This window comes from Lepeophtheirus salmonis, chromosome 5 (assembly GCF_016086655.4).
Source record: "Lepeophtheirus salmonis chromosome 5, UVic_Lsal_1.4, whole genome shotgun sequence".
NCBI lineage: Eukaryota > Metazoa > Arthropoda > Copepoda > Siphonostomatoida > Caligidae > Lepeophtheirus > Lepeophtheirus salmonis.
Window position 1 is genome coordinate 72,712,787 of NC_052135.2, and position 26,282 is coordinate 72,739,068.

At 30.2% G+C, this 26,282-nt stretch overlaps 1 protein-coding gene across 1 annotated transcript; it reads left to right on the forward strand.

The window, feature by feature from the left end:
* On the forward strand, positions 1-26,282 carry LOC121118302 (cadherin-99C). Its single transcript, XM_040712876.2, has 16 exons — positions 1-453; positions 7,700-7,779; positions 7,836-8,098; positions 9,062-9,184; positions 9,242-9,448; positions 9,504-10,175; positions 10,238-10,771; positions 12,005-12,076; positions 12,141-12,406; positions 13,145-13,343; positions 18,991-19,243; positions 21,191-21,420; positions 21,482-21,746; positions 22,146-22,642; positions 24,205-24,707; positions 25,832-26,282. The coding sequence occupies exons 2-16, from the start codon at positions 7,722-7,724 to the stop codon at positions 26,094-26,096; spliced, it is 4,407 nt and encodes a 1,468-aa protein (XP_040568810.1). The 5' UTR covers positions 1-453; positions 7,700-7,721; the 3' UTR covers positions 26,097-26,282.

A 26,282-nucleotide genomic window follows, 5' to 3' on the forward strand; every position in this document is an offset into this window, starting at 1 on the left:
GCATAACATGATTTCTCCTCATACTATCATTAATAATATATCTACATCTTCCTCCTACTTAAGGATCACTTCTTCATCCAAAAGTTCATGATGATTAGAAAAAAAAAATAGAAATGCATGGTTCTTTTTTTCAAGCACATGAGTCGAAGCATATTATTTAGTCAGGAATACGGAAACATTTTTTTCACAAATATAAACGTACGCCAAATCAACGCGCTCCTTCTTTGATGAAACTCAAAAAGATTGTATTCCATGTTGAATAGTTTTGATAATTTTTTTGGGTGAGGTGAATGGTTAGAGTCTTTTATTTTTTAATAGTAAAGAAAATATACTTACTTTTATCATAAGAAATTATAATTTAATTTGACAAAATAATTTAAGTGATCTTTTCGTGATAATATCATACATCAATTGCCATTAGAAGTAATAACCAAAATTGAATGGATAAAACAGGTAAGATAAAATTAATTTTTCAACCATAGATATGAATATTTCTTGTTATATTGCAATGAGGTAAACTTTCCCTTTGGGTAAAAAAAAAATAAAGATTTATACAATACGCTTATATTTGATATACAAGTTGTAAATCAACATAAAAACAGGCTATCAATGATTTTTCTCTAAATTTATTGTTGATAACATTTGTACTCTTGGACGAATTGTCAACCATTTTTATGAACCAATAGTTTTTAGTAATCCTTTGAAAGGATTGCAAATTTCTCTTGAATGGTTCAAAATTGATTGTCATAATAAAAGTAAAATAAACTGATTGTGTATTCTGTTTAGAAAACTATGAAAATACAATTCCTAAACAATTTCTATACATGTTTTAAATGATAATTATGAATTAGTTATTTGATAACTTTTCTCTTGATATTAAAATAGCTGAAACATTTCACCTTTTAAGACTCTATTTTCTTCACTTACGAAGGACAATGAAGAAATTTAATTCTTACTAAACTAATATCATTACTTGTTGTCCACTATTCTATTTTTTGTGTGTATAATTTGTAGAGTTGTATAAAATATGATATAAAGGGATGTAAGATTTTTTTCTAGTTGGTAATCTGTAGAGTTTTTATTTATTTTTCAAAAATCTTTTTGTGACTCTTGAAGAGAGGACATCAAAATATAGAGTAATCACTAGAGCGTGTGCTCAGAAAAGACAGAGAAGATTATTTGTGGGGGAATTATTAGTTTAAGTCCTTATTTGATTCATAGTACAATTAATTGATCGACAACTGAGTAATTCCTAATACAACCTTTCTATACTTGAAATAGAATTTGTGTTTGCATCCTTCCTCTCACATATGCTTGCAGGTGATATAATAAATTAATAAGCTACTCTCCCATAAACATTACTCAATTTGCCAGGATTACTATGAAGAATTTCGTTCTTTTTTATTTTGACATTTAACGATTCATATAACAGTGCAAATGCTTAACATTGGTACAAAATGGTGCTTGTCTACACAACAACTATAACAAAACAAGAAATGAATGTTTAATTGTAACTCAACATTCTAACGTACACAAAATATAAATTGATTTTGCATTTTGCACGTCTAGCTTATATAGTCTTCGTATTTACAATCTAATTCTGGAATATCTTGGGATAATGGAAATTACAAATTGATTTCCCTGAATCTCTTTAAAAGGACAATTTCTCAGAAAATGAGACATCCTGGTTCGTATTAACATTAAGGTGGCCCCTAAAAACCAATGTTTTACTTTACTTGTCTCACTATGCATTCAATTCCATTAACAATATTAAAACTTTAAATAGTATTGGCTCTCATCGCTTCTGAATGTTTTGACTATATTCCAGAAATTAGTCTAAAATTATAGCCAATATCTTCATTATTTTCTAACAACATCAAGTTATTTTGTCAGTAAAGAGAAATAATTTATATGCTAATATGTATACTTTTATTGATATTCAGGATGTGTAAGCTATCTGTGCTGCAAAAACTTTTTCTTTTCTTTTCAAACTCAATTTTCTCCACAACCAGTTATCATATTTATAAATATATTTACCCAGATTCTGAAAGCTTGATGGATTTTGATTTATTTTATTTAATAAGATCACTTCTAACCCCAATTAAAGTCTCTATACGAGACTGAAAGCGTAAGTAACCCTACGCTACTTCATCCCTAGGATCCTCAAATTCCTTCTTGATCCTACAGATAAGTTTGCCTTTGGTGTTGCAGGGTGTTCTGTTGATTTGTCTTGCGATCGCGCGCACTACACAAAAAAATACATCAAATTGAGATCCAGCAAGTTTGGAGCAAAATATCCGGCGAAATGAAGTCGTTAAAATTGTCTTGGAGCCATTTTAGACTTTTTTTCGAGGTGTGCCAGAGAGCCGAGTCCTGTTGACACATGTAAGGCCTCCCAGCGGCAACTATATTGATACAGGTCTTCACATTAGTATCTAGCATGTCCAAGTAGGCATCAGTATGTATCTTGAAGCCTTGGGGATTCGGATGAGGATACATGGCGTGTCCTTCGGGGCTAACTACCCCAAACACCATGATGTAGGCTTGGAACTCCGTTTGCATGACCTTAAGAGGCTATCAATTCCCTCCTAATCTTGCAAACAAACGTCTCACTGGGTCCCAGAGTTCGAGAAAATTGTTAAGTTGTCTCACTTGACGCAAATTTAAAGGAGGGCTCCGTCTCCTTTTCCAAATATTTTAGGCAACAAATTCGTCAATTGATTCTATTTTTTTGAGTAAGAATAATTTTACTGATAGATGTAGTAGTTTTTGAAGCTTCAATATTTTATTCTTTTTACCATCATTGATATTATTATTTTATAATAATTGTATTGCAAAGGACTTCATCTACAAAAGATAACATTAATAATTTATTCTACGTTTTATAATAAAACCTTCAGCAAATGTATAGAAATTTACAAATTTTAGTCAAGAGTGTAAGAGCCAAAGGTAGGCGCCACTGAATGTCGCTCATATGTTACAACTTTTGGGACATTTATATATTTTGATTATAAAAATAGATTGAGAGGATAAAAACTTTGAATTAGAGCCACCCTAGTGTAGGTATAAAGTATATGACTTCAAAAAAGATGCAGACTCACAGGTAAGAAGACATATCGTGTTTGAACATGGATAGAAAAATTATATAAGGTATTACCGGTAATGAACGAAGAAGTAAGGAAAAAGAGGGAGTGAAAAAAAAGAAAAGTTTCATTCCCCGATTTCACTTTCATTTACTTCCTTCCTCATTTTTTAGGCCCTCGTCATTACCCATAAATTTCTTATTTATTTTGAAGGATAAGAAAAAAAAACAAAGAAACTTAATTATGAGGCGTTGTGAAAAAGTACATACGTGTCAACAGAGAAACAAGCTCGAATGATTTTTCTCAAAATTCAATGTATATTAAATTTGTATTTTATGACAAACTATGGTCAATTTATATCAACAAACTTTGCTTATTAACACATTCAAGCCTCTACAAATTGCACTTAATGTAGTTAACATTAATTTTCACAATAAAAATGGAGCAACTGATAGATTTTTTTTTTTCTTCAAATAAAAGTCATAAACTACATGTAGCTAAAAATATTACGTCTCTCAACTCATCACACAAATTTGAGTATAAAGTCCCTATAATTGAGTACAATATGTCTATGAAATATTGGGCCATACGTTAGGGTGACCCTTCCAAGTATTGTTTTTAAGCTACACCAACCGCAAGAAGTACAATATATACAACATTGAAAAAATAAAAAATTAATGTACATCTTATAATCCACTACAAAAATATATCATTCAAACTGAACCCTTCTAGGCCGAATGAATATATTCAGGAGTTTAGTTAACAGTAGATTTGAAGTTACTAGTGACGTATTGTGGCATGCATATCAATTCGTTTTGTATCTTTGACACTTAAGTATAACAAATAATATTTGTTATAGCGGTTACGAACATAAATTAAACAGAAAAATATATTACTTAAAAAAATAACTACTTTTCTTAATGTTTAGTCGAAATACCAAGTTTTGGTGTGAATAATAACTTCTGTATTGTTTTTTTCTATGTATTGTATCATTGATTTTATAAATAAAATACCTTTCAAAAGTATTTCTTGTAATATTTAAGGCATGTGGTTTAAAGCTATGAAAACGCAAACTTTTACTAAACTTCGAAAAGCTATAGATTTGAGTTATTTTTAGTATTTTCATAATTTGTGTATAATTAAAAAAAATCGATATCTTTTGCACTTGTTTAACTTTGAAGAAATACTTGAAAAGGACACTTACTGATATATAAATAAAGTAAAATACATGTTTGGATATTTTCCTTTTCTTGATTCTTGTACAAGATGAATAGTGTATTCCTTCAAACTAAATATCATATTTTTAACATAACTAGGATTTCTCATATTTTGGAAAATTGTCCTTCGGCGAGATCATGGGAAACAGATTTCTAGATTTCCTAATCCTTGGAAATTATGGGATAAGAAAGTAAATTTTAAGTACTTTATACTTTAAACTGCCAAGGTGTCAAAAATGACACCAAGCAATTAAAGTTGTAGATTTTTTAATTAAAAGTAATATTATTTTCACATAATTTAATTTAAAATAATACTCATCATACTATTTATGTATATATATATAAATAAAAAAACTCCAAAAACTGAAGGGACACATAATTATATATACAATGTATAATATACATATGTTTTCTATATTAGAGGGTAAAACTATAATTAAATATTTAAATATAAACTGTAAAGGATACTTCATTGGTAGTGTAGGATCGGTTTTAAGACTGATTTACTAATCAGTCTTTTTTTTTATCTGTCCTATCTTTTTTATCATTAAATAGTTCTTATGACCGATTAGTCAATTCTTCAGTCCTATAGTCCCAGTTTTATTTTTTTCCCCTTCCCTCCTACATAGGATTAAAAAACATAAAAACGAAAATAAATAATTAATGCTAGTTAATTTAGTTACGATCTACTTTATTTTAGCTGTTATATTTACCGTAAAATATCGCTAAGAACCGGTCCAAGGACTGGCAAATTTTATTTGGACTGGACTAATAGAATTGCAGTCTTTTTAGCTTTGTTCTAACGATCCAACACCATTCGTTAATCATCATATTTTATCAATGCATATATAGGTCATCAAGTTAGATAAAGTATACAACTTTAAAAGCTATATCCCAAGAGCTTCAACACAATAATTTTCTTTAAAATCGATAGATTTTACGTCAAAATATTGCCCAAATATAGTCTTATAAATCAAATGAAGACTCTAAATTATAGTCACATCCCCAAAATTTTGATTAAACACCCTACAATTTATTGAAATAAGTCCATAAAATATTGAGGTGTATGTACAAGTATACATATATGATTTAAAAATAACTTGACATTTGTGGCATGTCATCACAAAAGCAAACTAGAATTATTTTGAGTGCAGATTGCATTTGTATTCCTTAAAATTGTTTTGCTAATTTCTATTAAGAAAATTATAATTATTTACCATTTGAAAACGACGTAAATTGCATTTAAGGTAGAAAAAAATTATATTTATTATTAAATTTATAAATCTCTTAAATTAAATCGGTTTTGTAAACTATTGTTTATATTCTTGGGTATCTCAATTTAAACAACAAATTTGAATATAATTAACTGATATATTTGAATGAAATATTGGACTTTATATTATGACATAAACAAATATATTAAGATTTTAAACTTTTCTTTATTTTTACTCAATACTGTTTTTGTGTTAACTCTCCAAATATGTATTCAACTTTAAGAAACAAAAGTTTATATTATGTAATAAATTAAAACAAGATTTTCAAGAAATTTAAATTAATCCCAAGATCCCTAGAAAGAAACTTTATTATAATGACTATTCGATATAATTATCACTCCTTGGTCATAATTTTGCAAATTATTAATGCTATTTTTTTAATAACAAGGAAAGTTTTTTATATTTAAGTTATACAAGATTAATGATATGAAATGACTAAACCCTTGGAAGCTCAGACGTGGGCGAATCAAACTCTTTTTAAAGTTGTCCTTCCATTCTTTTAAAAAAAAATCGAATAACAAAATGTGGTATTTTTTTATTGTTCTATTTTCCATTATTTTTGGGAAAATATGTGATTTTGTCAAAAAACAACAAAAATACATAAAACCACAAATATAATCATGGGTCATCAATAAAACTCATATGTGCTCTTTATAAAATAGACAGTTTTTATACACCAATATTGAATAATAAAATGAATATAATCTTCCCAGATGAACTGCCACATTTTAATGGACAGGAATGTAATACAGTAGCTATTTTAAAACTTTTGTTGTATTATTATGACTGGGCTTCATTTAGTTGACAAATATTAATGCTCAGTGGACAACACACTTGGGATAAATTATTCTTTTGAACTCAGTGTGTGTAGATTCGAATCACAGTCACTCCTAGAGATGTATATACACATTATCTACGATTTGAAGGTCAGATGGAGGCAATGCAATACTCATTGTAATATTTGCAAAACTATTATACGTAATTGCTGCAATTCTATAAGGAACATTAAAAGAAATGTTATCCCAACCCATTTTTGAGAATAAATACGCTTGCTTGCTTTTGTGGTGACGGTGTACATAGCAAAGCTCTAATTTCTTTCATGGGAGTTGCAAAAAGTATGGTCTTAAACGTGTGCAATATAAACCACGTATAGTTATTTCTTTCTAAAGCTGTTATAATAATTCTTTAAATCTAAAGGAGACACGATCTATTTATTAGTTATGACAAGTTTTTTACTCATGTAAACAGGGGGTGTCCAGTAAAATGATTGTTGTAAAAAAGTTACGGACAAAATCTTGGGGGTAATATCGTTGCGAAGCAACATCATTGTAAGCAATATGATTTTGAGTAATTCCATTGGTAAACATTAACATCATCTGCATTTTTGTTGCAATTTATATTATATTCGGGCAATCAATCCATTAAAAGATAAAATACATTTTGCCGCAGCGTTTTCCCTGAGCATTGTGGACCCCTCATAATATTCTATAATACACCCCGGCCTACAAGTTGTGGAGGTCAATTGCTTGTTTCAAGGCAAGTTAAATTGATCCACCTTTGCTTATCAGAGCATCAAAGAACCCTTATAAAATATAAAAATACACCCCGTCCTTCAAGTTGCGCATGTGAAGTGATGAACCCCAAGGCAGTAAATACTTTACCGCTGCCATATTTCTAAGAATCAAAGACCTCTTCTAAGATGCAATAATACACTCAGACCCACAGGTTGTGCAGATGAAATTCTTGGATCCGAGGCAAGCTCAATTAAATTTAAACAGGAGAGTAGCACTGATGATTTGTTGTGAAGTTAAGAGTGTTTGTTTTTTTCTTTGTTTTACTTCGGAGTATAATTGAGTATCGAGATTCAAAGCGGCATTTGTGTTGATTTCTTTCATCACAATGCTACTTTGAGTTAATCTAATATAATGTCTTGAGAGCTAAGTTAAAAGAAACGGAAATGAACTTTACTTTGTTCATTTTCTGTTTTGTTTTTGTATTAACCATATTTCTATATGTATATTTCATACAACTTTAATTAAAAAAATAACATTAATCATAAAGTAGTTTATTGAATATGCACACTTATTTGATTTATGTAATACTATCAATTTTTTTCCCCATATAGATTCTGTGGGATGTAGTCAATAATGGCATACACCTTCATAATATGTCTTCTACTCCTTCCGATAAAAGTTTATTCTCAAGGTAATCCCTAAAAAACATAAGACACCATATTATTACTTTTACAAACTAAATTATAGGTTCGGAAACAATAGAACTTGATCCTTGTAGTATCCTTGATGGAGGATCACACTTAATTATTGCCATCAATGAATCCCTACAGCAAGACTTTTCACAATTTTCGGAACCGGAAGAATTACTTATTTCTGGAGAAATTGGAACTGAAATATCTTTAAAGATAACGGAAGATAAATCCCGGCTTTTTAAGTTGGATGGTAAACAAATTAGACTGAATGGACCTCTTGATAGAGATGCAGCCGATTTATCATCTCTCTCTTTGAAGGTAAACAAATTGTATAGGTCAAGGAATACTCTAGAACAAGCATTCTTTCTTGACCATCTAAATGCGTTTTTATGGTATGGTAATAGTTTTGAAATGAAAGATTGGCTTTGATTAATCAAATTATGTAATAAATGTCCTGAGGAATTAAATATCTGAATAAGTGTATCGTTGGGTTTTAGGGCAATTAGCTGGAAACATTTTTGCCAATTGACAATTTGCTGCGTGATGGTTTGCCTAAGGACAATTTGCCGAACGAATATTTGGCTAAAGTACCATTTGGGACATTTGACCGAAAAATAATATTTATTATGTTGATATATTCTATGGATATTTTTATTCAATTTGAAATTATACTAAAATAAATAAGTATTGTTCATATCCTATATTTATCATATAAGTAAATTCATTAGTGTTGTTTTGGAGAAAACTATTTTTCTATTAATGTGATTCAAATATAGTTTGAAACTTCACTGTTGTAGTATTTTAAGTAAACTAAATTATAAAAAAACAGGACAACAACTAAAAAAGAGAAAATATCATGTTTGTTTGTCAATCTATGAGTATGCTCCAATATGAAAAATCCATCATGTCGAATGATGTCGATATTTTTCCCAAAAGAGTTGCTGTCGTATAATGATCATTAAAAAATAAAATTAATCATTTTAAATTGAATTAAAATATAAAATTGTATATATCAAATATCATTTTTCGAGCTAATATCCCAAATGGTACTTGGGGTGAAATGTACGTATGGCAAATTGTCTATCCCGGAAACGTTATTCGTCAAAATGAACATTTGGCAAATTTTTCTTTGGTGAAGTGTAATTCGTCAAAATGAACATTTGGCAATTTTTTCATTGATGAAGTGTAATTTGGCAAATTGTCTTTCGGAAATTATGATTCGCCCAAAAGTAATCTCATAGTATGGTTGATAGGATGGTTTACTTATATTCGTCTTTTAAGGTTACTTGTGAGTCATTATCTAATGGAAAGCGAAGAACTATTCCTCTCGTAGTCCGTGTACTTGATCTCAATGATAATCCTCCTCTTTTCAAAGGAACTCCTTATATTATCAGCCTACCAGAAGTTAGTTATTCTATAAATATTTTTATTTATGACAAAATTACCGTATTTTTATTTCAGAATACTCCGCTTAATTCAATTGTATTTTCAAAATTAGCATCTATGGATGCAGATGCTAATATAAATGGGCAGGTTGAATATACTTTAGGTGACAATGGTGATGATAGTCCATTTGCTATTGAATCACCTTATCAGGGACTCGTCACGTTGACTAAAACTCTTGATTATGAAACAACCCAAAGATATTTTTTACAAATCAAGGCGTCAGTAAGTAAATACAAAATGATAACTTAATTGATTTAAATCAATATTTGTACCTTAGGATCGAGCCTTGAATACAGAAGACAGATTCACTTCAACAACAACTCTAACAATTAAAGTTCAAGATAGTGATGATCTCCCTCCTGTTTTTAATCATCCAGAAGGATACACTGCAGAAGTAATAAGCGGTTATCCTGTATCGACTTTACATATAAGTCCAGAAAAAATTCATGCAGAAGATCAAGATTCTCTTCGTACTGAAGTGGTTTATTCGTTGGTAGATGGAATACCAATCAACTATGATGTATATTTTGGTATTGATCCAAACTCAGGAGTCATTAGTCAAAGACAAGTTATTGATAAAGCCCAGTATGATCGTTTTGAAATAATGGTTAGAGGAACAGAAAAAACGGGTCGTCATATTGATGCTAAACTGACTATTAATGTACTTGCTGAGGACAAAAGTCCTCCGGTCCTACGTTCTTCGTCTAATAATGGGTATATAGATGAAGGAGCAGAAATAGGGACTTATGTAACTGATTTAAACGGCAACAGAATAGATTTTAGTATAACTGATGATGATATTGAGGATGGAGTAGAACTTCAAACCCTGGACTCGTATGATATAGAATTGACAACAAAGTATTTTCAAATTGATCAAGAAGGATATCTGATTGTGAATCAAAGTGATATTGATAGAGATCCCCCTTTTCAACCTGTGTTGACTTTTCAGGTAATGTAGTCAAATATGCAATTGTGGGGATAATTTTTTTAATATATGTTTTATATTTGTAGATTTTTGCCCGTGAAAAATTTGATTCATTCAAATCATCTTCACCAGTACAATTGACTATATCTATTCGTGATATTAATGATAACTCTCCCGTATTTGCTCCCATAAGCGACATTACACTAACAGCAGGAACCACCAGGCGTATTGTAACACAATTTAATGCCACTGATAAAGATTCAGATAAATTCATTGTGTATAAGTTGCTAAGTGTATCAAACAATGGTCGACAAAAGTTTTTCCTTAATTCTAAGACTGGGTTGTTGGAAGTTATTGCTCCAATATATGATGGAGAACAATATGCTATAACTGTTGAAGCAAAAGATAATGGAGGCCTATCAAATATTGCTGTTTTACGTGTCAACACACGTCCAATGCCAAATGTTCAGAAGCCAAAATTTGATCGATTTCTATACGATATTAAAATCAGAGAAGGAGTCCCAAAATTTACTTCTGTTGTTGAAACAATGGCAAAGGATCCAGAAAATAGTCCAGTATTATATAGCATTATTTCAGGGAACGAATTGGAACATTTTGTGGTACGTGTTAACTCTAAATATTTCAGTGAAGTTGTAAATTATAGGCATTTACTCGTACCTGAATTTTTTTGAATTTGGCAATCTCAAAAGTATTTTTTTAGTTATTTTCTAAAGCTGTTATACCGGGGGGTCCATTAAAATCTGACCACTTAATAATTAATGAAGGTTGAGGGTTTGGAATTAATTGATATTTTGATATATTAAAGCATACACAATCAGTTACAAAACAAAACAAATGTGAGCTATCTAGCCTTAGTACATGTGGAAAAAATAACATTTGAACGTTATCTAAGAATTTCCATTCCTGCACTACGTCAGCCGTCAGCAAGTCTGAAACGTTGGAAGGGAAGGAGGACTCTGTCAAAAATGTCCAAACTGGACATGGAGGAGTTAAAAAAGCAACAGGGCAATCCGATGACGTTCATTAGAGCCCGTACAAGATATATCGGGGTTTCAAACCAGACTGACCATAGAGCCATCAAAAATTTGGATGGAAAGAATCAATAAACCTTCTCCTCCGTTGCAAAACTCTTCTAATTAAGTCATTTGAGTTCTTTGGAACTCTCTTTTCATACTCCCCACCCCCCACACACACAACCAGCCCTGATACCAAACCCTTCGACTTCCTCTTTTGGGTAAGTGGTCGAGGAGAAGGCCTTGAGTGTTCATCATCCAAAAACCAAGGCCCTCAAATTCCCTGTAAGCCGGCACTGGGATGCCATGACATATGACTACTTTTGCAGTGGGTGGCAGACCTTCCTCCACCACTTGGAAGCCATCATTACCGCTAAAGGCAGCAATACTAATTATTAAGAGAGATAAGACACTCATCTATGTATGGTATTATCTTTATTTCAATTATATTCTTAATTAATAAATTATATATTGTTAAAGTTAAGAAATTCAAAGTGTTCAGATTTTAATGTACCACTTGGTAGTTTAATCATTCAGGATATATAAGCTAATTACCAATGTACTCATAAATGGTGAAGAGTAACATTGATGCATTCTGAGGCGTTATAAGTATATGTCCTTGTCAACTCTGAATATGGACATTATAGTAAGCTCGACCTATGTCTTTACTGGATACCGAGTGTAATCTGTATATATTCCAACTTATTTAATGAAACGTCATAACAACTAAACTGATTTCCATATAAACATTATTCAGTATTACCAAGTAAATTATTGATATTTATTTTTTAAAATACTTTTATTTTTGTACACAAATAGATGGAAGAGTCGACTGGAATCGTCAGAGCAATGAGTGTATTAGATCGCGAGGCCCATTCAAGCTACAATCTAGTAATTTAAAAATATATATATTACTAATAATTTTTGAATTGTAAATTTATATATTTTTTAATAGACAATAAGGGCTCAAGATAACGGTGGGAAATTTTCAACGGTAGCTCTTACCATAACTGTCCTCGATGAAAATGATAATACCCCAGAATTTCAGAATCTTCCTTTCTCGTTTCGAGTGACTGAGGGTACCTTAAGAGAGTTTGTTGGAGAAGTATCTGCTGTTGATGTAGATCAAAGTTCAAATGGAAAAGTATTCTATTATTTAAATGAGACTGAAGATACTTTTTCTATCGAAGAATTAACTGGAAGGATATATACGTTAAAAAGGTAAATTTAAAAAAACAAAAAACAGTACACTCTATAACACGAATTTAGTATCATGTAATACAAAATGATAATAATATGTCAATTATTGAGTTATAAAAGGTTGTGTGAGTCTAAATTATATCTTCCAAACTTTCCATAAAAATGCACAAAAACAATTAGTAGTAAGCCAATTTCCCAAATTAATGCAATTATTATTCAATAATTATTGATAATTATTTAAAACTTACCAAGAGTTAATTCAAATCCAACCAATTAAAATTCAGAGCACTGCCAACGGAAAAGAAGCAGAAACTTCGACAGCATCCAACAAAATATTTTGTAAATTTTTTGTGTTATTGAACAATTGCCGAGATAAATTATAAAATTCAATTTAATGAAAAGAGAGTTTTAGCCCCAGTTTATATGGAAACTCAAAATAATTTTCCAATTTGGGTGTATATCCATTCGAGAACGGCGTTCCATTTTACCTAAATCAATATTTTTTGAAAACCTCTTCTTGAGTGGAAGAATTTGACGACATCTTTTATTACTTTTTGTAGGTGATATACAGATATTTATTATATATCTGTATATTCAAGTACGGTAATACTCAAAGAATTAGGCTTATTCTTACATCCACCCCGGAATGTCTTTTTTCCCCAAACTATCTTAGCATATCATTTACACATGCATAAACAGCGGTTAACTACAGAAAATAACAATTTAATAATTTTTTTAATAAATATTATATCGTTTCAGTCTGGATTTTGAAGAGCAATCTGTTCATTATTTGGTTATTGGAGCAAAAGACAATGGATCACCGGCTCTATCAGCGACTGCCACAGCAACAATTTTAGTTCAGGATATTTCAGATGAAACCCCTATTTTTGAAAATCCATTGTACAATATTTCAATATCAGAGAATAATGAGCCTGAACTCCTTTTAACTACTGTCCAGGTAAATTATAATTAATTTTAAAGAATAATATACAAATGATGTTCAAGAAGATCCATTTTCTTTAAAAAAATAATTTTAGTAGTGTTGTGTCATTTAAGTCTTGGTTTGGTCCAGTTCAGTCCTAAAACTTATAAAGTTTCATCGTTGATGACGGCACTTTACTTTATTTCTTCCTTTTTAATCAGTTTGTGTAGGAGTGACAGTCCGAAGGACCGACTGTCTGACTGACTAAAACCAAGGACTGATAATTCAAGTCCTAAGACTAAACTGGAACGAAACAAATAAGGAATGACACAACACTAATTTTGACCCCCTTCAAAATGTTTGGATATTAACTAAATATATCCACTTTGGGTATAAAATTTTTTTTTATGTACCCTTGTGTAATAATAGGCTTTTTTTGTTGTCCCTCGCCCCCTCTAATTGCTAGAAAATAGTTCTACCGTTATCGAATTCGAATTTTTGAAGGTATTGCCTCTATTTTGACTTCTCAAAGTCTTTGTCTATTTGATCTTGACAAATCCTTTCACAATCCAATATTTTCAAACAAATTCCGCTATCAAAGTTAGCATCAGCAGTTTTAAACACGAAGTTACTCCGGTATAACTCTACTGTAATAACAAGGGGATGCATTAGGGAGCCGTGGCGCCCAAAAGATGGGATTTGCCTCCAACGTAAATAAAAATATAATTTAAACTTTACTCCACGAAAACTATAGGTACGGAGAAATAGCAAGTAGTTCTTATGTCAAGAACCAAATACTATTTGGTTTAATTGTTAAACAAAAAAAGATATAAAGAAAAAAAAATGGCTACTCTTAGAACACAAACCTCTGTTTTTGGTCATTTTTTCTAAATTGATTTTTTGCTGCATTAAACCTACACAAGATCACAAATTTGAGCTCTGTTCCCCAATATCATCCAAAGTTATGTTCAATGATATGTTTTTAACGTTTGAAGCTATATCAACTTTGACCTTGACTTTTCAAAATTTAATGACTTCTTACTATGAACATATAATACCTTCGTGCTAAGTTAGATCAAAATACATATGTACCTTTTCTGTAATCATGGTGACCCAAAAAAAAACACCTCTATGCAACTTTCCTGGCGGAAGTAACCAGAATGATCACTTGGTAAAGCGCAAAACTTTCACCTAAAATTAAATTAAGTTTTGTATCTCAATTTGTTCTAAAGTTATGTTCGATTATGCACTTTCTACGTTTTGTGTTACCTTGACCTTTGATCTCTCAAAATGTAATGGGCTCTTACTTTGGCCAAATAAAACCTTTGTACCAAGTTGGATCAAAATTGATTCTTAACTTTTCCTGTAAATGTGGCGGGAAACAAATTAGCTTACTAACAAACCGAGGCAAAAACATAACCTTCACTCCACTTTATTGACGGAGATTTATAATATAAAGTATAGAGTGGAACAATTTAGTCTGCCACGCTGAAAAAATAAAACTACACCTTTATTATAATATTTATTGAAATCAAAAAACTGCCTTAATACGATTGCAGAAACAAGAGCACGCTTTTTAAAATTGCACCGGCTGGAGAGAGACGAATGTAAGGAGGATGGAAGCAATCAGACTATCCTTTTGTAGTAGTCAAGGGATTTCAGATCTAGTGAGGAGGGGGACCAATGTGAGAACAGTATGAAATCAAAATAAATTTTATTTCACCCACTCCTGAGTGGCATTAGCCTTATGGGCAGGGGCAAAGTCCTGCTACCATACACACGGCATCTAGCCGGCTATTTTCTGTATCTGCGGGAACACTACCTCCTACATTGCTGAGGAATTCCTTGATCCTGATCTTCCTGCAGTCCTCCAGGTCATACATCTTCCTCTTGACGACCTCCAGGGGGGTTTCACACTCCTTAAAGTTCGCTCTGATGCTTTTAACCGTTTGTTCTGAAATTCATGTTGTTAAAAGTTGGATGATCAAAAAATATACGTTGAATAGCAGCGCATCTTTGATCTCTCTCATTGAAAACATTGTCCATTTTTTAATGTTAGAGAGATGTTGTTGTCCCTGGACTTTTTTGTATCCAACCAAATCCTACAACAACCCATAGCAACAGAAAAATCAGTGATACTACCAAAAAAAAAAAGCTATAGTGGTGTTACAAAGTTCCCACAGATTTAATCTTTCCACCCTGTATTATAATTTATAAGCAAAAAATGTCAGACTCTTACTCCAGCAATAGAATTTACAGAATAACTAAATTCTTAATTCCGTTTCAGGATAACGGATACTTCCCAATAATTTCCGGAAAGTGTAAAACCCTAATAAATCCCGTGATTTCGGAACAAAAACAATAGTAAATACAATTAATTATATTAGTAAAAATAAAATATTTATCCTTCAAGCTATAATTATGAAGGATTATATGATGAATCAGTGTAACATATTTGTCTATACATAAAAAATTGGAGTGAGATCAAAAATAGGTATTGGAGCGTAACATTTATAATTAATATGTGCTTAGTACTTATATACCATTTATAAGTATGTACTTTTCATCAAGATACAAAAAGTTTTTTGAGACTTTCGATGTTATCCATTTAAAGACAGTTATTAAGAGATGGGATGAAAATAATTAGGTAGATATGACGTATTATGTCTAACATTAAAAATACTCTTCCATCATTCTTTGAAAAGATTCCTAAGACGTTTTCTTTTATTTCATTTATGAAACAAATGTATTACAAGAAACATTCCAAAGAATGATTAGGGAGTGCATATACAAAGATATAAACATATGCAATTAAGTCTCGTTAGTTTTATTACAGGTAATAACTTAATTTCTTCAAGCAATCCATGAATGTTTATCAAAGTGGTTCTATAATATTATACCATAGGAACTAAACTTCTTTTTTTATTTTGAAAACCGTTTTTCAAAGTTAGAAAGTGCATATTTTTGTTCAACCCGAGTGTTTGAAAAGTTTTGGAATGTCTTTAATATTAAAATTTAAGATTTTTCGTATCATTCTTTTGTAAATATCCGGTTGGAACTTTTTGGTTCAATAATTTTAGAAATGAGTTCTGCTGCTTAAGTTAAATAAAATACTCTTTACGGCTTTTGACACAGTGAACTTGGCCAGCTCAGTCATTTTTCATTCTTGGATTGGATTTAATTGTCTCTCATACAACTTATGGAGTGTGTTTGGTTGGTTGGCCGTTTCTAATATCGTATTTAATTTTATCTCCAACTTCAATTCGTATTCTAATCATCCAGACCACCTGATTCCTGCATATTCATATTGTTGTTGTGGTAGGTACAGAATAAAAGGGCAAAATCCTTACTTTAAGTTTCCAGTTAAGAGTATCTAATCTGACATAAACGCCTGACCTCACATTTAAAAATATCGCACCAAATAGTTTGTACCGGAATATTACAAAAAAAAAATTACGATGCTTCTTAAATGGTTAATTTTATTAAGATTCCAAGACTTCTTGAGCCCTCGGTATATGTGATCGTCAACACAAAATCGAGCCTATCATTTTTCTCCAAATTGAGTTTTGATACATTTGTATTTTCGCCGATTCATCAGACATTTTTATCAACAAATTATTGTTATTAATCCATTGTAAATGTCACAAATTGCACTTAAAGTAGCTCAAATTGATCGTCAGATAAATTGCTGAGTAGGACCCTTTAATATAAGTTATATAGTTATTGGTCACTTCAATATTTATTTAAAAATAAGTTTTATATATGAAGATTTGGGTTGGGTGTATTTTGTAATTCAATATATGCAAAAATAGCAGAATAATAATATAAAATGTTGTATAAATAATTTTTTTCTTTAAATTTTTCTCTAAAAGTTGTTTTTTCCCCTATTTTTATCAAATATGTCTTTTGACGTTTACCAAGTATCATTACTTCAAGACGGCTAAAATGAATTCCTCATTTTAACATACCACTCAAGAAAATCAGAGGTAGTACTAAAAAAACGTATAAATAGCTCATTTATTTTATGATATCTAATGTATCAATAACTAGAGTTGTATAAAATATGACCTTAACCTTTTTGTAGTTAAAACTTGAACAGTATATTTTATTTTACTAAGGGGTTATCATTGAAGACAGACAAACAGCAGGGATTACTTCTGAAGGACAATATATATCAGACGGGAGCCTGTGTCAAATAACTTATTTCTGTCACATAGAACACAGCGGATGTTCTCTAGATGAGATTTCAAAAGTTATTATCACGGTCCTCTGATCCCTGCTTTGATTGCCTTAGAAGTTATTCCAAACAAAATGATTAAGCAAGCTTCTAGAGTTAGTATTAGTCGTGAAGAGAAATACCCTCATCTATCGCAAGGTGAAGGTTCAATTCACTGATAGACGTCAAAAATTGTTGAGGTATCGATTGTGGGAACGTCTTGTATTTTTACAAACTAGTCTAAAGAGGTAATTGCTATTTTTGCCATAAGGATTTGGAGACCTTGTTCCATATATTTTTACAAATGTGAAATTTTTTACGAATGCTTAAGATGATAAACAAAGAGATCTAGGTGACCTTTTAGGCGAGACTGATTGCCTCAGACTGGTTCAATGTTACGTCCCCACGATATAATGAGTGGTGGAAGATTGAGCGGCTCATTTCCAAAATACAATGCATAATATACGTTGTGAAGCACAAGAACCAAGGGCCCCCTTTGTCCCTCCATGATTAAGTCTCTCACGCAATAATAATCCTCAACTCTCTTTCCATCGATGGGAATTACCAATACGTATATAGAATGTTTGATAATAACTAATTATCATAACTAGCTCAAGATTCTCTCTTCATAATATGATTTATATAAGAAATCTCTAGATTTGCCAGTTTTTCTTTTCTGTTTTTATCCTTGTGTCGTTGACCTAATTTTATTAAATATGCAAGTGTCTTTTCTTCTTCGCTTTTAACAATAATTATTGGTTATTATAATACTTCCGTTGTTTTATAAATGTTTTGATCAGAATGAATAACTTTTTTTTTTTTTAAACTATTTAAAAAGTAATCAATAGTGTGTTTACTCATGAACGAGGGAGAGTAATATACTAAGGATTTTTGAGGAGTTATGACGTCATTGGACTCTGAGTAAAATTGAGGATTGACATTAGAGTACTTCCTGTCTATATATGTCCTTGCGAGTTACACAATAGGTTGTTTTTTCTTTCATTTTTAAGCGGTTTGTAGCTAACATAGCGAAACGTAATGACAACTAAGCTCTCATTCGAAACATTATTTATATTGGCATGATAAACATGTTGATTTTCTAAATTTTTAGCATAACAGGGGATCACATTTTCTACTGCTGTATCAATAAATGTAATATGATTTTTTATTTTAAAAACCCATGTTAAAAGTGTTTTAAGATCTAATCTTTACAAAAAGAGTGAGCCCTATACGATGTACAAAATTACTTTTTTTATTTAACAAACAATTATTTTTGCGGACAACTAAATGAAAACTATTTAAAGGTTTGATTTTTTTTAAACTTTGATCAATATATCTTAAATATTAAACATTTCTTAACTTTTTAATAAAATATCATTTTTTTGAATATGTCCAATCCACATTTCAAACGAAAAAGTTATCATTAATAACCACACTAATTTTATATTATATCTCTTTATCAAATAGGCTATAGACAAAGACTCTGAGCCTAGTATTACTTATCGGATTATAACCGGGGATAGGAAAAGATTTAGAGTAAACCAAACTACTGGGGATGTCTATGCCACCCATAAATTTGACTATGAAAAAGAATTTTATTATTCTCTTGTCATTGGAACTGAGGAAGGATTCTTTGATGGTGAACTATCTGGAGAGGCAGTGACGAAAGTTGAAATTCATATTGAGGATTTAAATGACGTTCCACCGCATTTTGTCAAAGGTAATTTTTTTAAACCATTAGTAATTGGAAAAATACTTACTATATTAAATAATGAACGAAATTGTGCTCAAATTTGTACGTGAGGGAAAAAACCGCTCCTTCACTCAAAAAAATTTACAGGAAAAGAAAATTCTATAATGACAGTTAGAGTGCGCTCATAATTTTACGAGTTGTACTACTGGTAGATTACCACATTTATCATGTCGATACACTCGACAACTCTCTCTTTCAAAATGAATAGGTTATGTAATTTAAAATGTGTCTTGCTTATAGGAGTGAATATATCATGATTTTTTTTTTTTGAAAACACTAAAATTATTAACATGACAGGGGTCTACAAAAGTATATTTTGTGGGGGACTTGGTTAAGGGATTTTTTTGTTTAATAATAATTCAAAAATTCATTTCTATTCAGAGAAAATTATTTTTTTTGAAAAAAATATTTAAACAACGATATTTTTTTTTTTAATTTCGAAAATCTATAGTAATTCACAAAAAAAAACTAATTTTTTTTGGAAGATAACTATAAAAAAAGAAAAAATTTTAATAAAAAAATTAAACAACGTATTTTTTGGGAAAAAATTTTCAAAAATCTATAATTGTTCAAAAAATTAAATAAATCTTTATTAAATATAAAATAACTTTGGAAAATAATTATCAATTTTTTTTTTTTTTTTTTTTTTGAAAAACAAATTAGAAATTTAAATTTCAAATATTAATTTTTTTGGAAAAAAAAAGTTCAAAAATTCATAGCTATTTGCATATTTTTTTTTTTAAAGGTTATTTGCCCGAATAAATTTTTTTAAGAATAAAAATCTTTAAAAAAAAAATTGATCTATATTTTTGTAAAAATTTTGTCATCCTGACCAAAAAATATTACAATCAAAAGCAAAAATTCCTTAATTTAGGAGGGGCTACAACCACTCCATCCTGATTACTGCGGACGCACCTGAACATTGCATTTTTCTTTTTCCAAACCCAGCAATATTTAAAATCACAAAAACCTCTTAATTTAGGAAAAGATAATTGTTGATATTTGTAGATTATAATATGCAGAGTTCTTATAAATAAATTACATGTACACCCATGATAGATGTGGTCACCCATTTTAATACTTTGTATTCAAGAGTGTTAAAATACTCGCATGCTCAAAGTTATTTTTAAACTATGAAACAAAAACAAAATTTCGACTTCTACTACCCATATTCATCGTATATTTAAAATGAAAATTTCACTTTATGTTTATCTATGAATAATTATGCCCGACTTGACATTTTAAGCATTTATTTAAAAATTAAAATATAGTAAGTTTTATCAATTTTAGACGAGCAGGGCCTACGTAACAGTCGTTTGAGTTAGTTCATGTGAGTTTTTTTGTGAAAATTGACATAATAGAGCTGTAATTAAATATATGTTGTGCAAAATGGCTGAAACAGCTTGTCACATCTATCTAGCATCTGTTGAAATTTATTCACCAAAGTTTCAGCCATTTTGTACTACAAATATTTAATACTCCCTCTACTCGATTTTCTGTATTTTCACAAAAACACAAACATCAACTTAATAAACTACTGTTATATAACAACTGCACTTCCAAAATGGCTGAAACGTGGGTGAGTAACTTACAACAGATTATAAACCGATGTGACTACCTTTAAAATACGACTGCTGTCATCTTTACGTGGAAGTCGGAAACGTTTCATTCCACCCTCTTATACTTAAATACTTCTTTTAATTTTTTTCTAGTATTTATGACTAACGTCAAAATATGTAATCCCTTCTGAATAACAGCTCTACATATATTGTGTAACTAAATATGTTAATTCCATTCTAAGATATTAAGCGCATACCCAAAAATAAGGCCTCCACTTACAGACAAACATTGTTCGATAAATATGCTTAATCTTCGGTCAAACGATATTTACAAAATATTGTATTGTTTATTTAGTTCCATATGGTCAAACCATTTCCATACGAAATAATGTACCAATTGGCCAAAAAATCGGGTCTGTTCAAGCAGAAGATTCTTCAGGATTGACTCCCATTGACACCATAGGATTTAATATGTCATCTGACGGAAGCACTAAAAATGCTGATAAATATTTTGGTGTGGACCCAGTAAAAGGAGATATTTTGATTGTTGGAAATCTAACAGAGGATATAATTGAAGAATATCAGGTACAAAAACACTGTATATTTCTAACCAAGAAATGAAATATACATTTGATTTATTTAATAGCTGGAAATAGTTACGTATAGTATCGAAAATCCACAACTTCAATCATCCATTCTTATTCGAGTTGTAATTAAAATTGTGACGAGTTTGTATACTGGCCCAGGCCTAGGATTTGAAGAATTAGAGTATGACATTGATATGGAAGAGAATGCTAAAAATAATCTTGTGATTGTGAGCATTCCTGTTCTTAGAAAGATGAAAAAAAAGCACGTTCCTTTTAAATGCACCATCAAGTCAATCCGAACAAATGAAAACCAGGAAATTCAAGGTATGTATTTTTAGTGTTGGATTCGAGCATGACTCGAACTCGAAAAAACTCGAGTTTATTAAAGCTGATAATTTTCTAAAAAATAATCAAACTCATATTTCTCGAGGTACAAACAATCAGGTTCACGCCGTTTCATTTACAGAGCAAAGCAAATTTTACATTTATGACAAATATATCAGATTATTGTATTAAAGGTAGTCAAGCTGACTTAATTGGTGAACTTTGATTGTATTAACTCAATAATAAAATGTTTTTCTTTGCTAATACCTTTACTCGAACTCGACTTGACTCACATTAAAAAAATACTTGAAGTCGATAGAGTTATTACTCGAACTTAACACTAGTATTTTGTACTATTTTACAAATTTCTAATGAATTATTTTTTTATGATCCAAACAGGCATATTTGTATCAAGAGTCAACGAAAAGAAAGAGTGTGACCTCATATTGAACACAGATGAAATCGATCGTGAAAGAAATGATCGCTATGACATTTTAGTTGAACTTCAATCCCGCCCTGAATTTATAAACACGGATCGTAACGAAGTACATATTCGTGTCAACATTCAAGACATAAACGATCATTCACCACTATTCGAGAAAAAGAGATATTTCGGTATCGTGAAAAAAGAATCCCCACCCAATACTCCCATTGTACAAGTTGAAGCAACAGATAGGGACTCGGGATCCAATGGAAAGATATTATACTCCTTCCAGTCAATGAATAACGAAACTGAAGATCTTTTCCAGATTGATTCTGAGAGTGGAATTATAAGTAACATTTTGGAATTGAGTGAGTCGGATGTGGATTTGTCGAAGCCTTTTCAACTTCTGGTTGTTGCTGAAGATCAATCACTGGATATTAAGAAACGTTTAGTATCAAACACAAACTTGATTGTAAGTATATACATATGGATGTGGTGCGTCAATATTAAAACAATCTTGAACGTATATGAATTCGACCAACAATAATAATTTAAGCTGGGAAATTGTTATTATATAACAAAAGTTGAATTTAAAGAAATATTTTCACTATCATCGTTATTGTAAATTTTTCCAAAATTTCTCTTTTTGTTTTTATGTTAGCTCCAAATAATGTGTATTCAATGTAGGTAACATTAGTTACAACTCTTAGATGGTACCCAAGATGGATCCAACAAAAGTGACTCTTTAGAAAGAGTTGACAAAACTGTTGAAATAATAATGATACAAAAAAATATATATCTAAATTATGTTCACTCAATCGCATAGCCTTGTTAAAAAAATGACTTAGGATGTTACTTTTTGTAGAGTACGAGTAGATAAAACTATAAGTTTTCTCTACAAAGTACCCATCTCTAACAAAAAAGCTAAATCCAATATGAATATAGTGTAGTAAAAATTTTAAAACCAATCAGAATTGACGGTGACAATTTCTTCTTAGAGGCACTAAAGCTCCATAAAGCTACTAAACCTATTTCCGCATTTCTCACTTATTCATTCCTATAAGATTGAGTAAGCAATTTGGGTTTAAAAAATCGATTTGGAGTGAGGTTTCAGCTTTAGATAACCCAAGATTGTCTTATACCTAACACTAGAATGGCTGTGACGTTATATTTTACACCTTTGTATTTTATAGTCAATTTTTCTATAGTTCTATGGGAGCTAAACTCTCATATTTTATGACAATTACTAATCTTTTCCACACACATTTTTATTTTTATTTTTTTTGATAATTTTAATTTTTTTTTAAATAAGGATGTAAGCATATAAATCATTTTAATCATGTATTTTATTTTGATTTTGATAGTTTTTTTTTCATAAATGAATATCTTAGAAATTAAAACACATATTATCAAAAATATCAAATTTTAATTATTGTTGGTCATTTTTGACACCTTTGCAATTTAAAGTAAGAAAAAATTATGGTCATTCTTGTGATTAGATCTTATTAATCCACCATTTGAATTGTAATAAATTGTATATATTTATGCAATGGTTAATCTTTAACTGAACGTGGATGGCCTCGATAATTTTTAGATTTCTATTTTTGTTTCTGCTATTTATGACATTCTTTTGTGTATCTTCTAGTCCAAGCTTCTTCTCCAGACAACAATTGAATAGGCAGTTAAATATTTTTTTTTACATTTTTCGATCAATTATTATAGCCTTTATTATCGAATCTCGAATATAGTGAATATTGTCTTTAATTCACTTTCATATATCTTTTGGAATAAACTTGATGTTTCTTTTATAATAAACGGGAATTGGAATGACCTTTTAGTGTCATTTGCAGCATCTCTGAAGGAAAAATGAGAATAATTTGATGATATAAATTGAATACAATTGTAATTTTGAATCCTACAATTGTAATCCAGAAAAAAATGAGTAATATTATTCCTAATAGCTATTGATATGACAGGCCACGATATATTTCTTCTAATTATAGAACAGAAACTATTAAATTTGTAAATTTACAGATTAACGTCTTGGATATAAATGCTAACGATTTAGTGTTGACATTGCCTAAAATAAATCCCACTGAATTTGAAAGCCATCGAGATGATTTAATAAATGTCTTGGAGGATACAACTGGTTACAAAGTTGGGATAGATAGAGTTGACACAGCTATGATCAAATATCTCAATGGAACATGCTGTACAGCTCATTACGGCACTGATGTTTACTTCCATGTCATTGATCCAATACAATATAGAATATTGAATTCGACTGAAAATAAAGTTAAAACAAACATATTAGACTCCGCTCCTAAATTAAAAGAAAAAGTGTCAAAAAAATTAAATCTACGAGTATCAGATTTGCATCTTCCTTACAACAAGGCCATACCATCGACTGAAGTCGTACAAAAAGCAGGAAATGGAGATGAACTTTTGACATACTATTTAATTGTTATTGGACTTGCAGTTGGGTTATTTGTTTTAACTACAATGGCTGTCATTTATCTTTGCTGTGCAAGAAGACGGTAAGTACTCTTTAACCATTATTTATAACATTTTTCTTATAAAAAAATACATATATAAAATAAAATACAAACTGGCCGCTCTGATACAATTTTAACCCGTCGTTAGTGATTCTTTGACAAATGAAATGAACTATTGTTAAAACTTAATCCACACATTATGCAAATTTTATTTCGTGAGACACAGAGGATATAGACTCAATATTACACTAATTAATCTTGACAACATTAGATTTGGGCATCAACGAGGATAATTTGTAGTTACTTTAGTTAAAACATTATGATTTCATTTTTGGTATAAACTACTAAAAAATAATATACTTGAAAGCTGTGAAAAAAAAGCACGAGTTTTTGGCACTAAAAATGTACTCATTAATTTTAATGAGATCGAGTGGGATATATAAAATACCAGCTGATATTACATTAGTAAAACCCCATATACCTTAAATAGAAAGGTAATGGGAAATGAAAACAAACAATTTAATCAAATTCACTAAATCTTTATTAAAAATTGGAAAATTTATATATAATACCAAGAAAATACATTTTGACAGCAAGAAACCGTATCATTTTATTTGAAGGATGTTTCATGAACATACTCAAAAGTTCGAGTAATAAAATCATTTTAATAAATGAAAATTAATTAATTTTATAAAATTTTGAGGTCATTAAGTCCCAGCTCAGTTACAAGGATTGAACTTCTACCCTCTCTTAGTATAAAATTCAAGCTTTGTCTATGACTTAAACCCCTATTTTCTCCTGTTCATTAGGCTGCAACTATTTTTGTGCCTTCTAATCCAAGTAATTGTACGGTATTTGGTTTGTTGGTTGACCAACTTTTCGCTGTCTCCAGATAAGGATGCAGTTCTTAAGATCGTCCTTGATCTAGACCAAATATCAATACCATGATTAAAACAATTATATTATAACTAGGTGCACCTCCAAATAAAATTACCCCTAGTGTCTTTGAAGTGTTGCACCGCTTAATCTTAAAAATACTAATACCGTAATAGTTAGTTACGGCACTGATGAAAAAAATCACTGTTTTAGACTTTAAAAAGTTATTTTTTATTAGAGAAGAGAAAATATTCACATAATATGTTAACCCTTACCATATTTTATTATAGTATTGAAATGGATCTTGAGAAAAAAGAAAAAATGATTGTCGTTCCAAGATATGAGCCAATATTTATGGATCCTCCACAAAAAGAATACGAAACACAAATCCTACAAATGAATGTTCCTTATGCAACAGAAGATTTTAAAGTTTTAAAATCCGATTCAAATAATGACGATCTCGACTCAAATGATTTTAATATGGATGATGATGATATGTTTTTCAATTTAGACAATATTAATTATATAACTAAAGAAGACAATAACTATAATTAGTTATATTTTATAATTATATTTCAATTACTTAATTTTACAACCAAGGTATATAGAACCTTCTAGATAAGCTTACCTGAAATAACCTTTATAGTTTGTTAGATTATTTATTTTCATATGTGTATTATAATCAAAAAAATGTGTTTGAGAGACAAATATATATTACTGTATAGCTACGTAGTTAGTTAA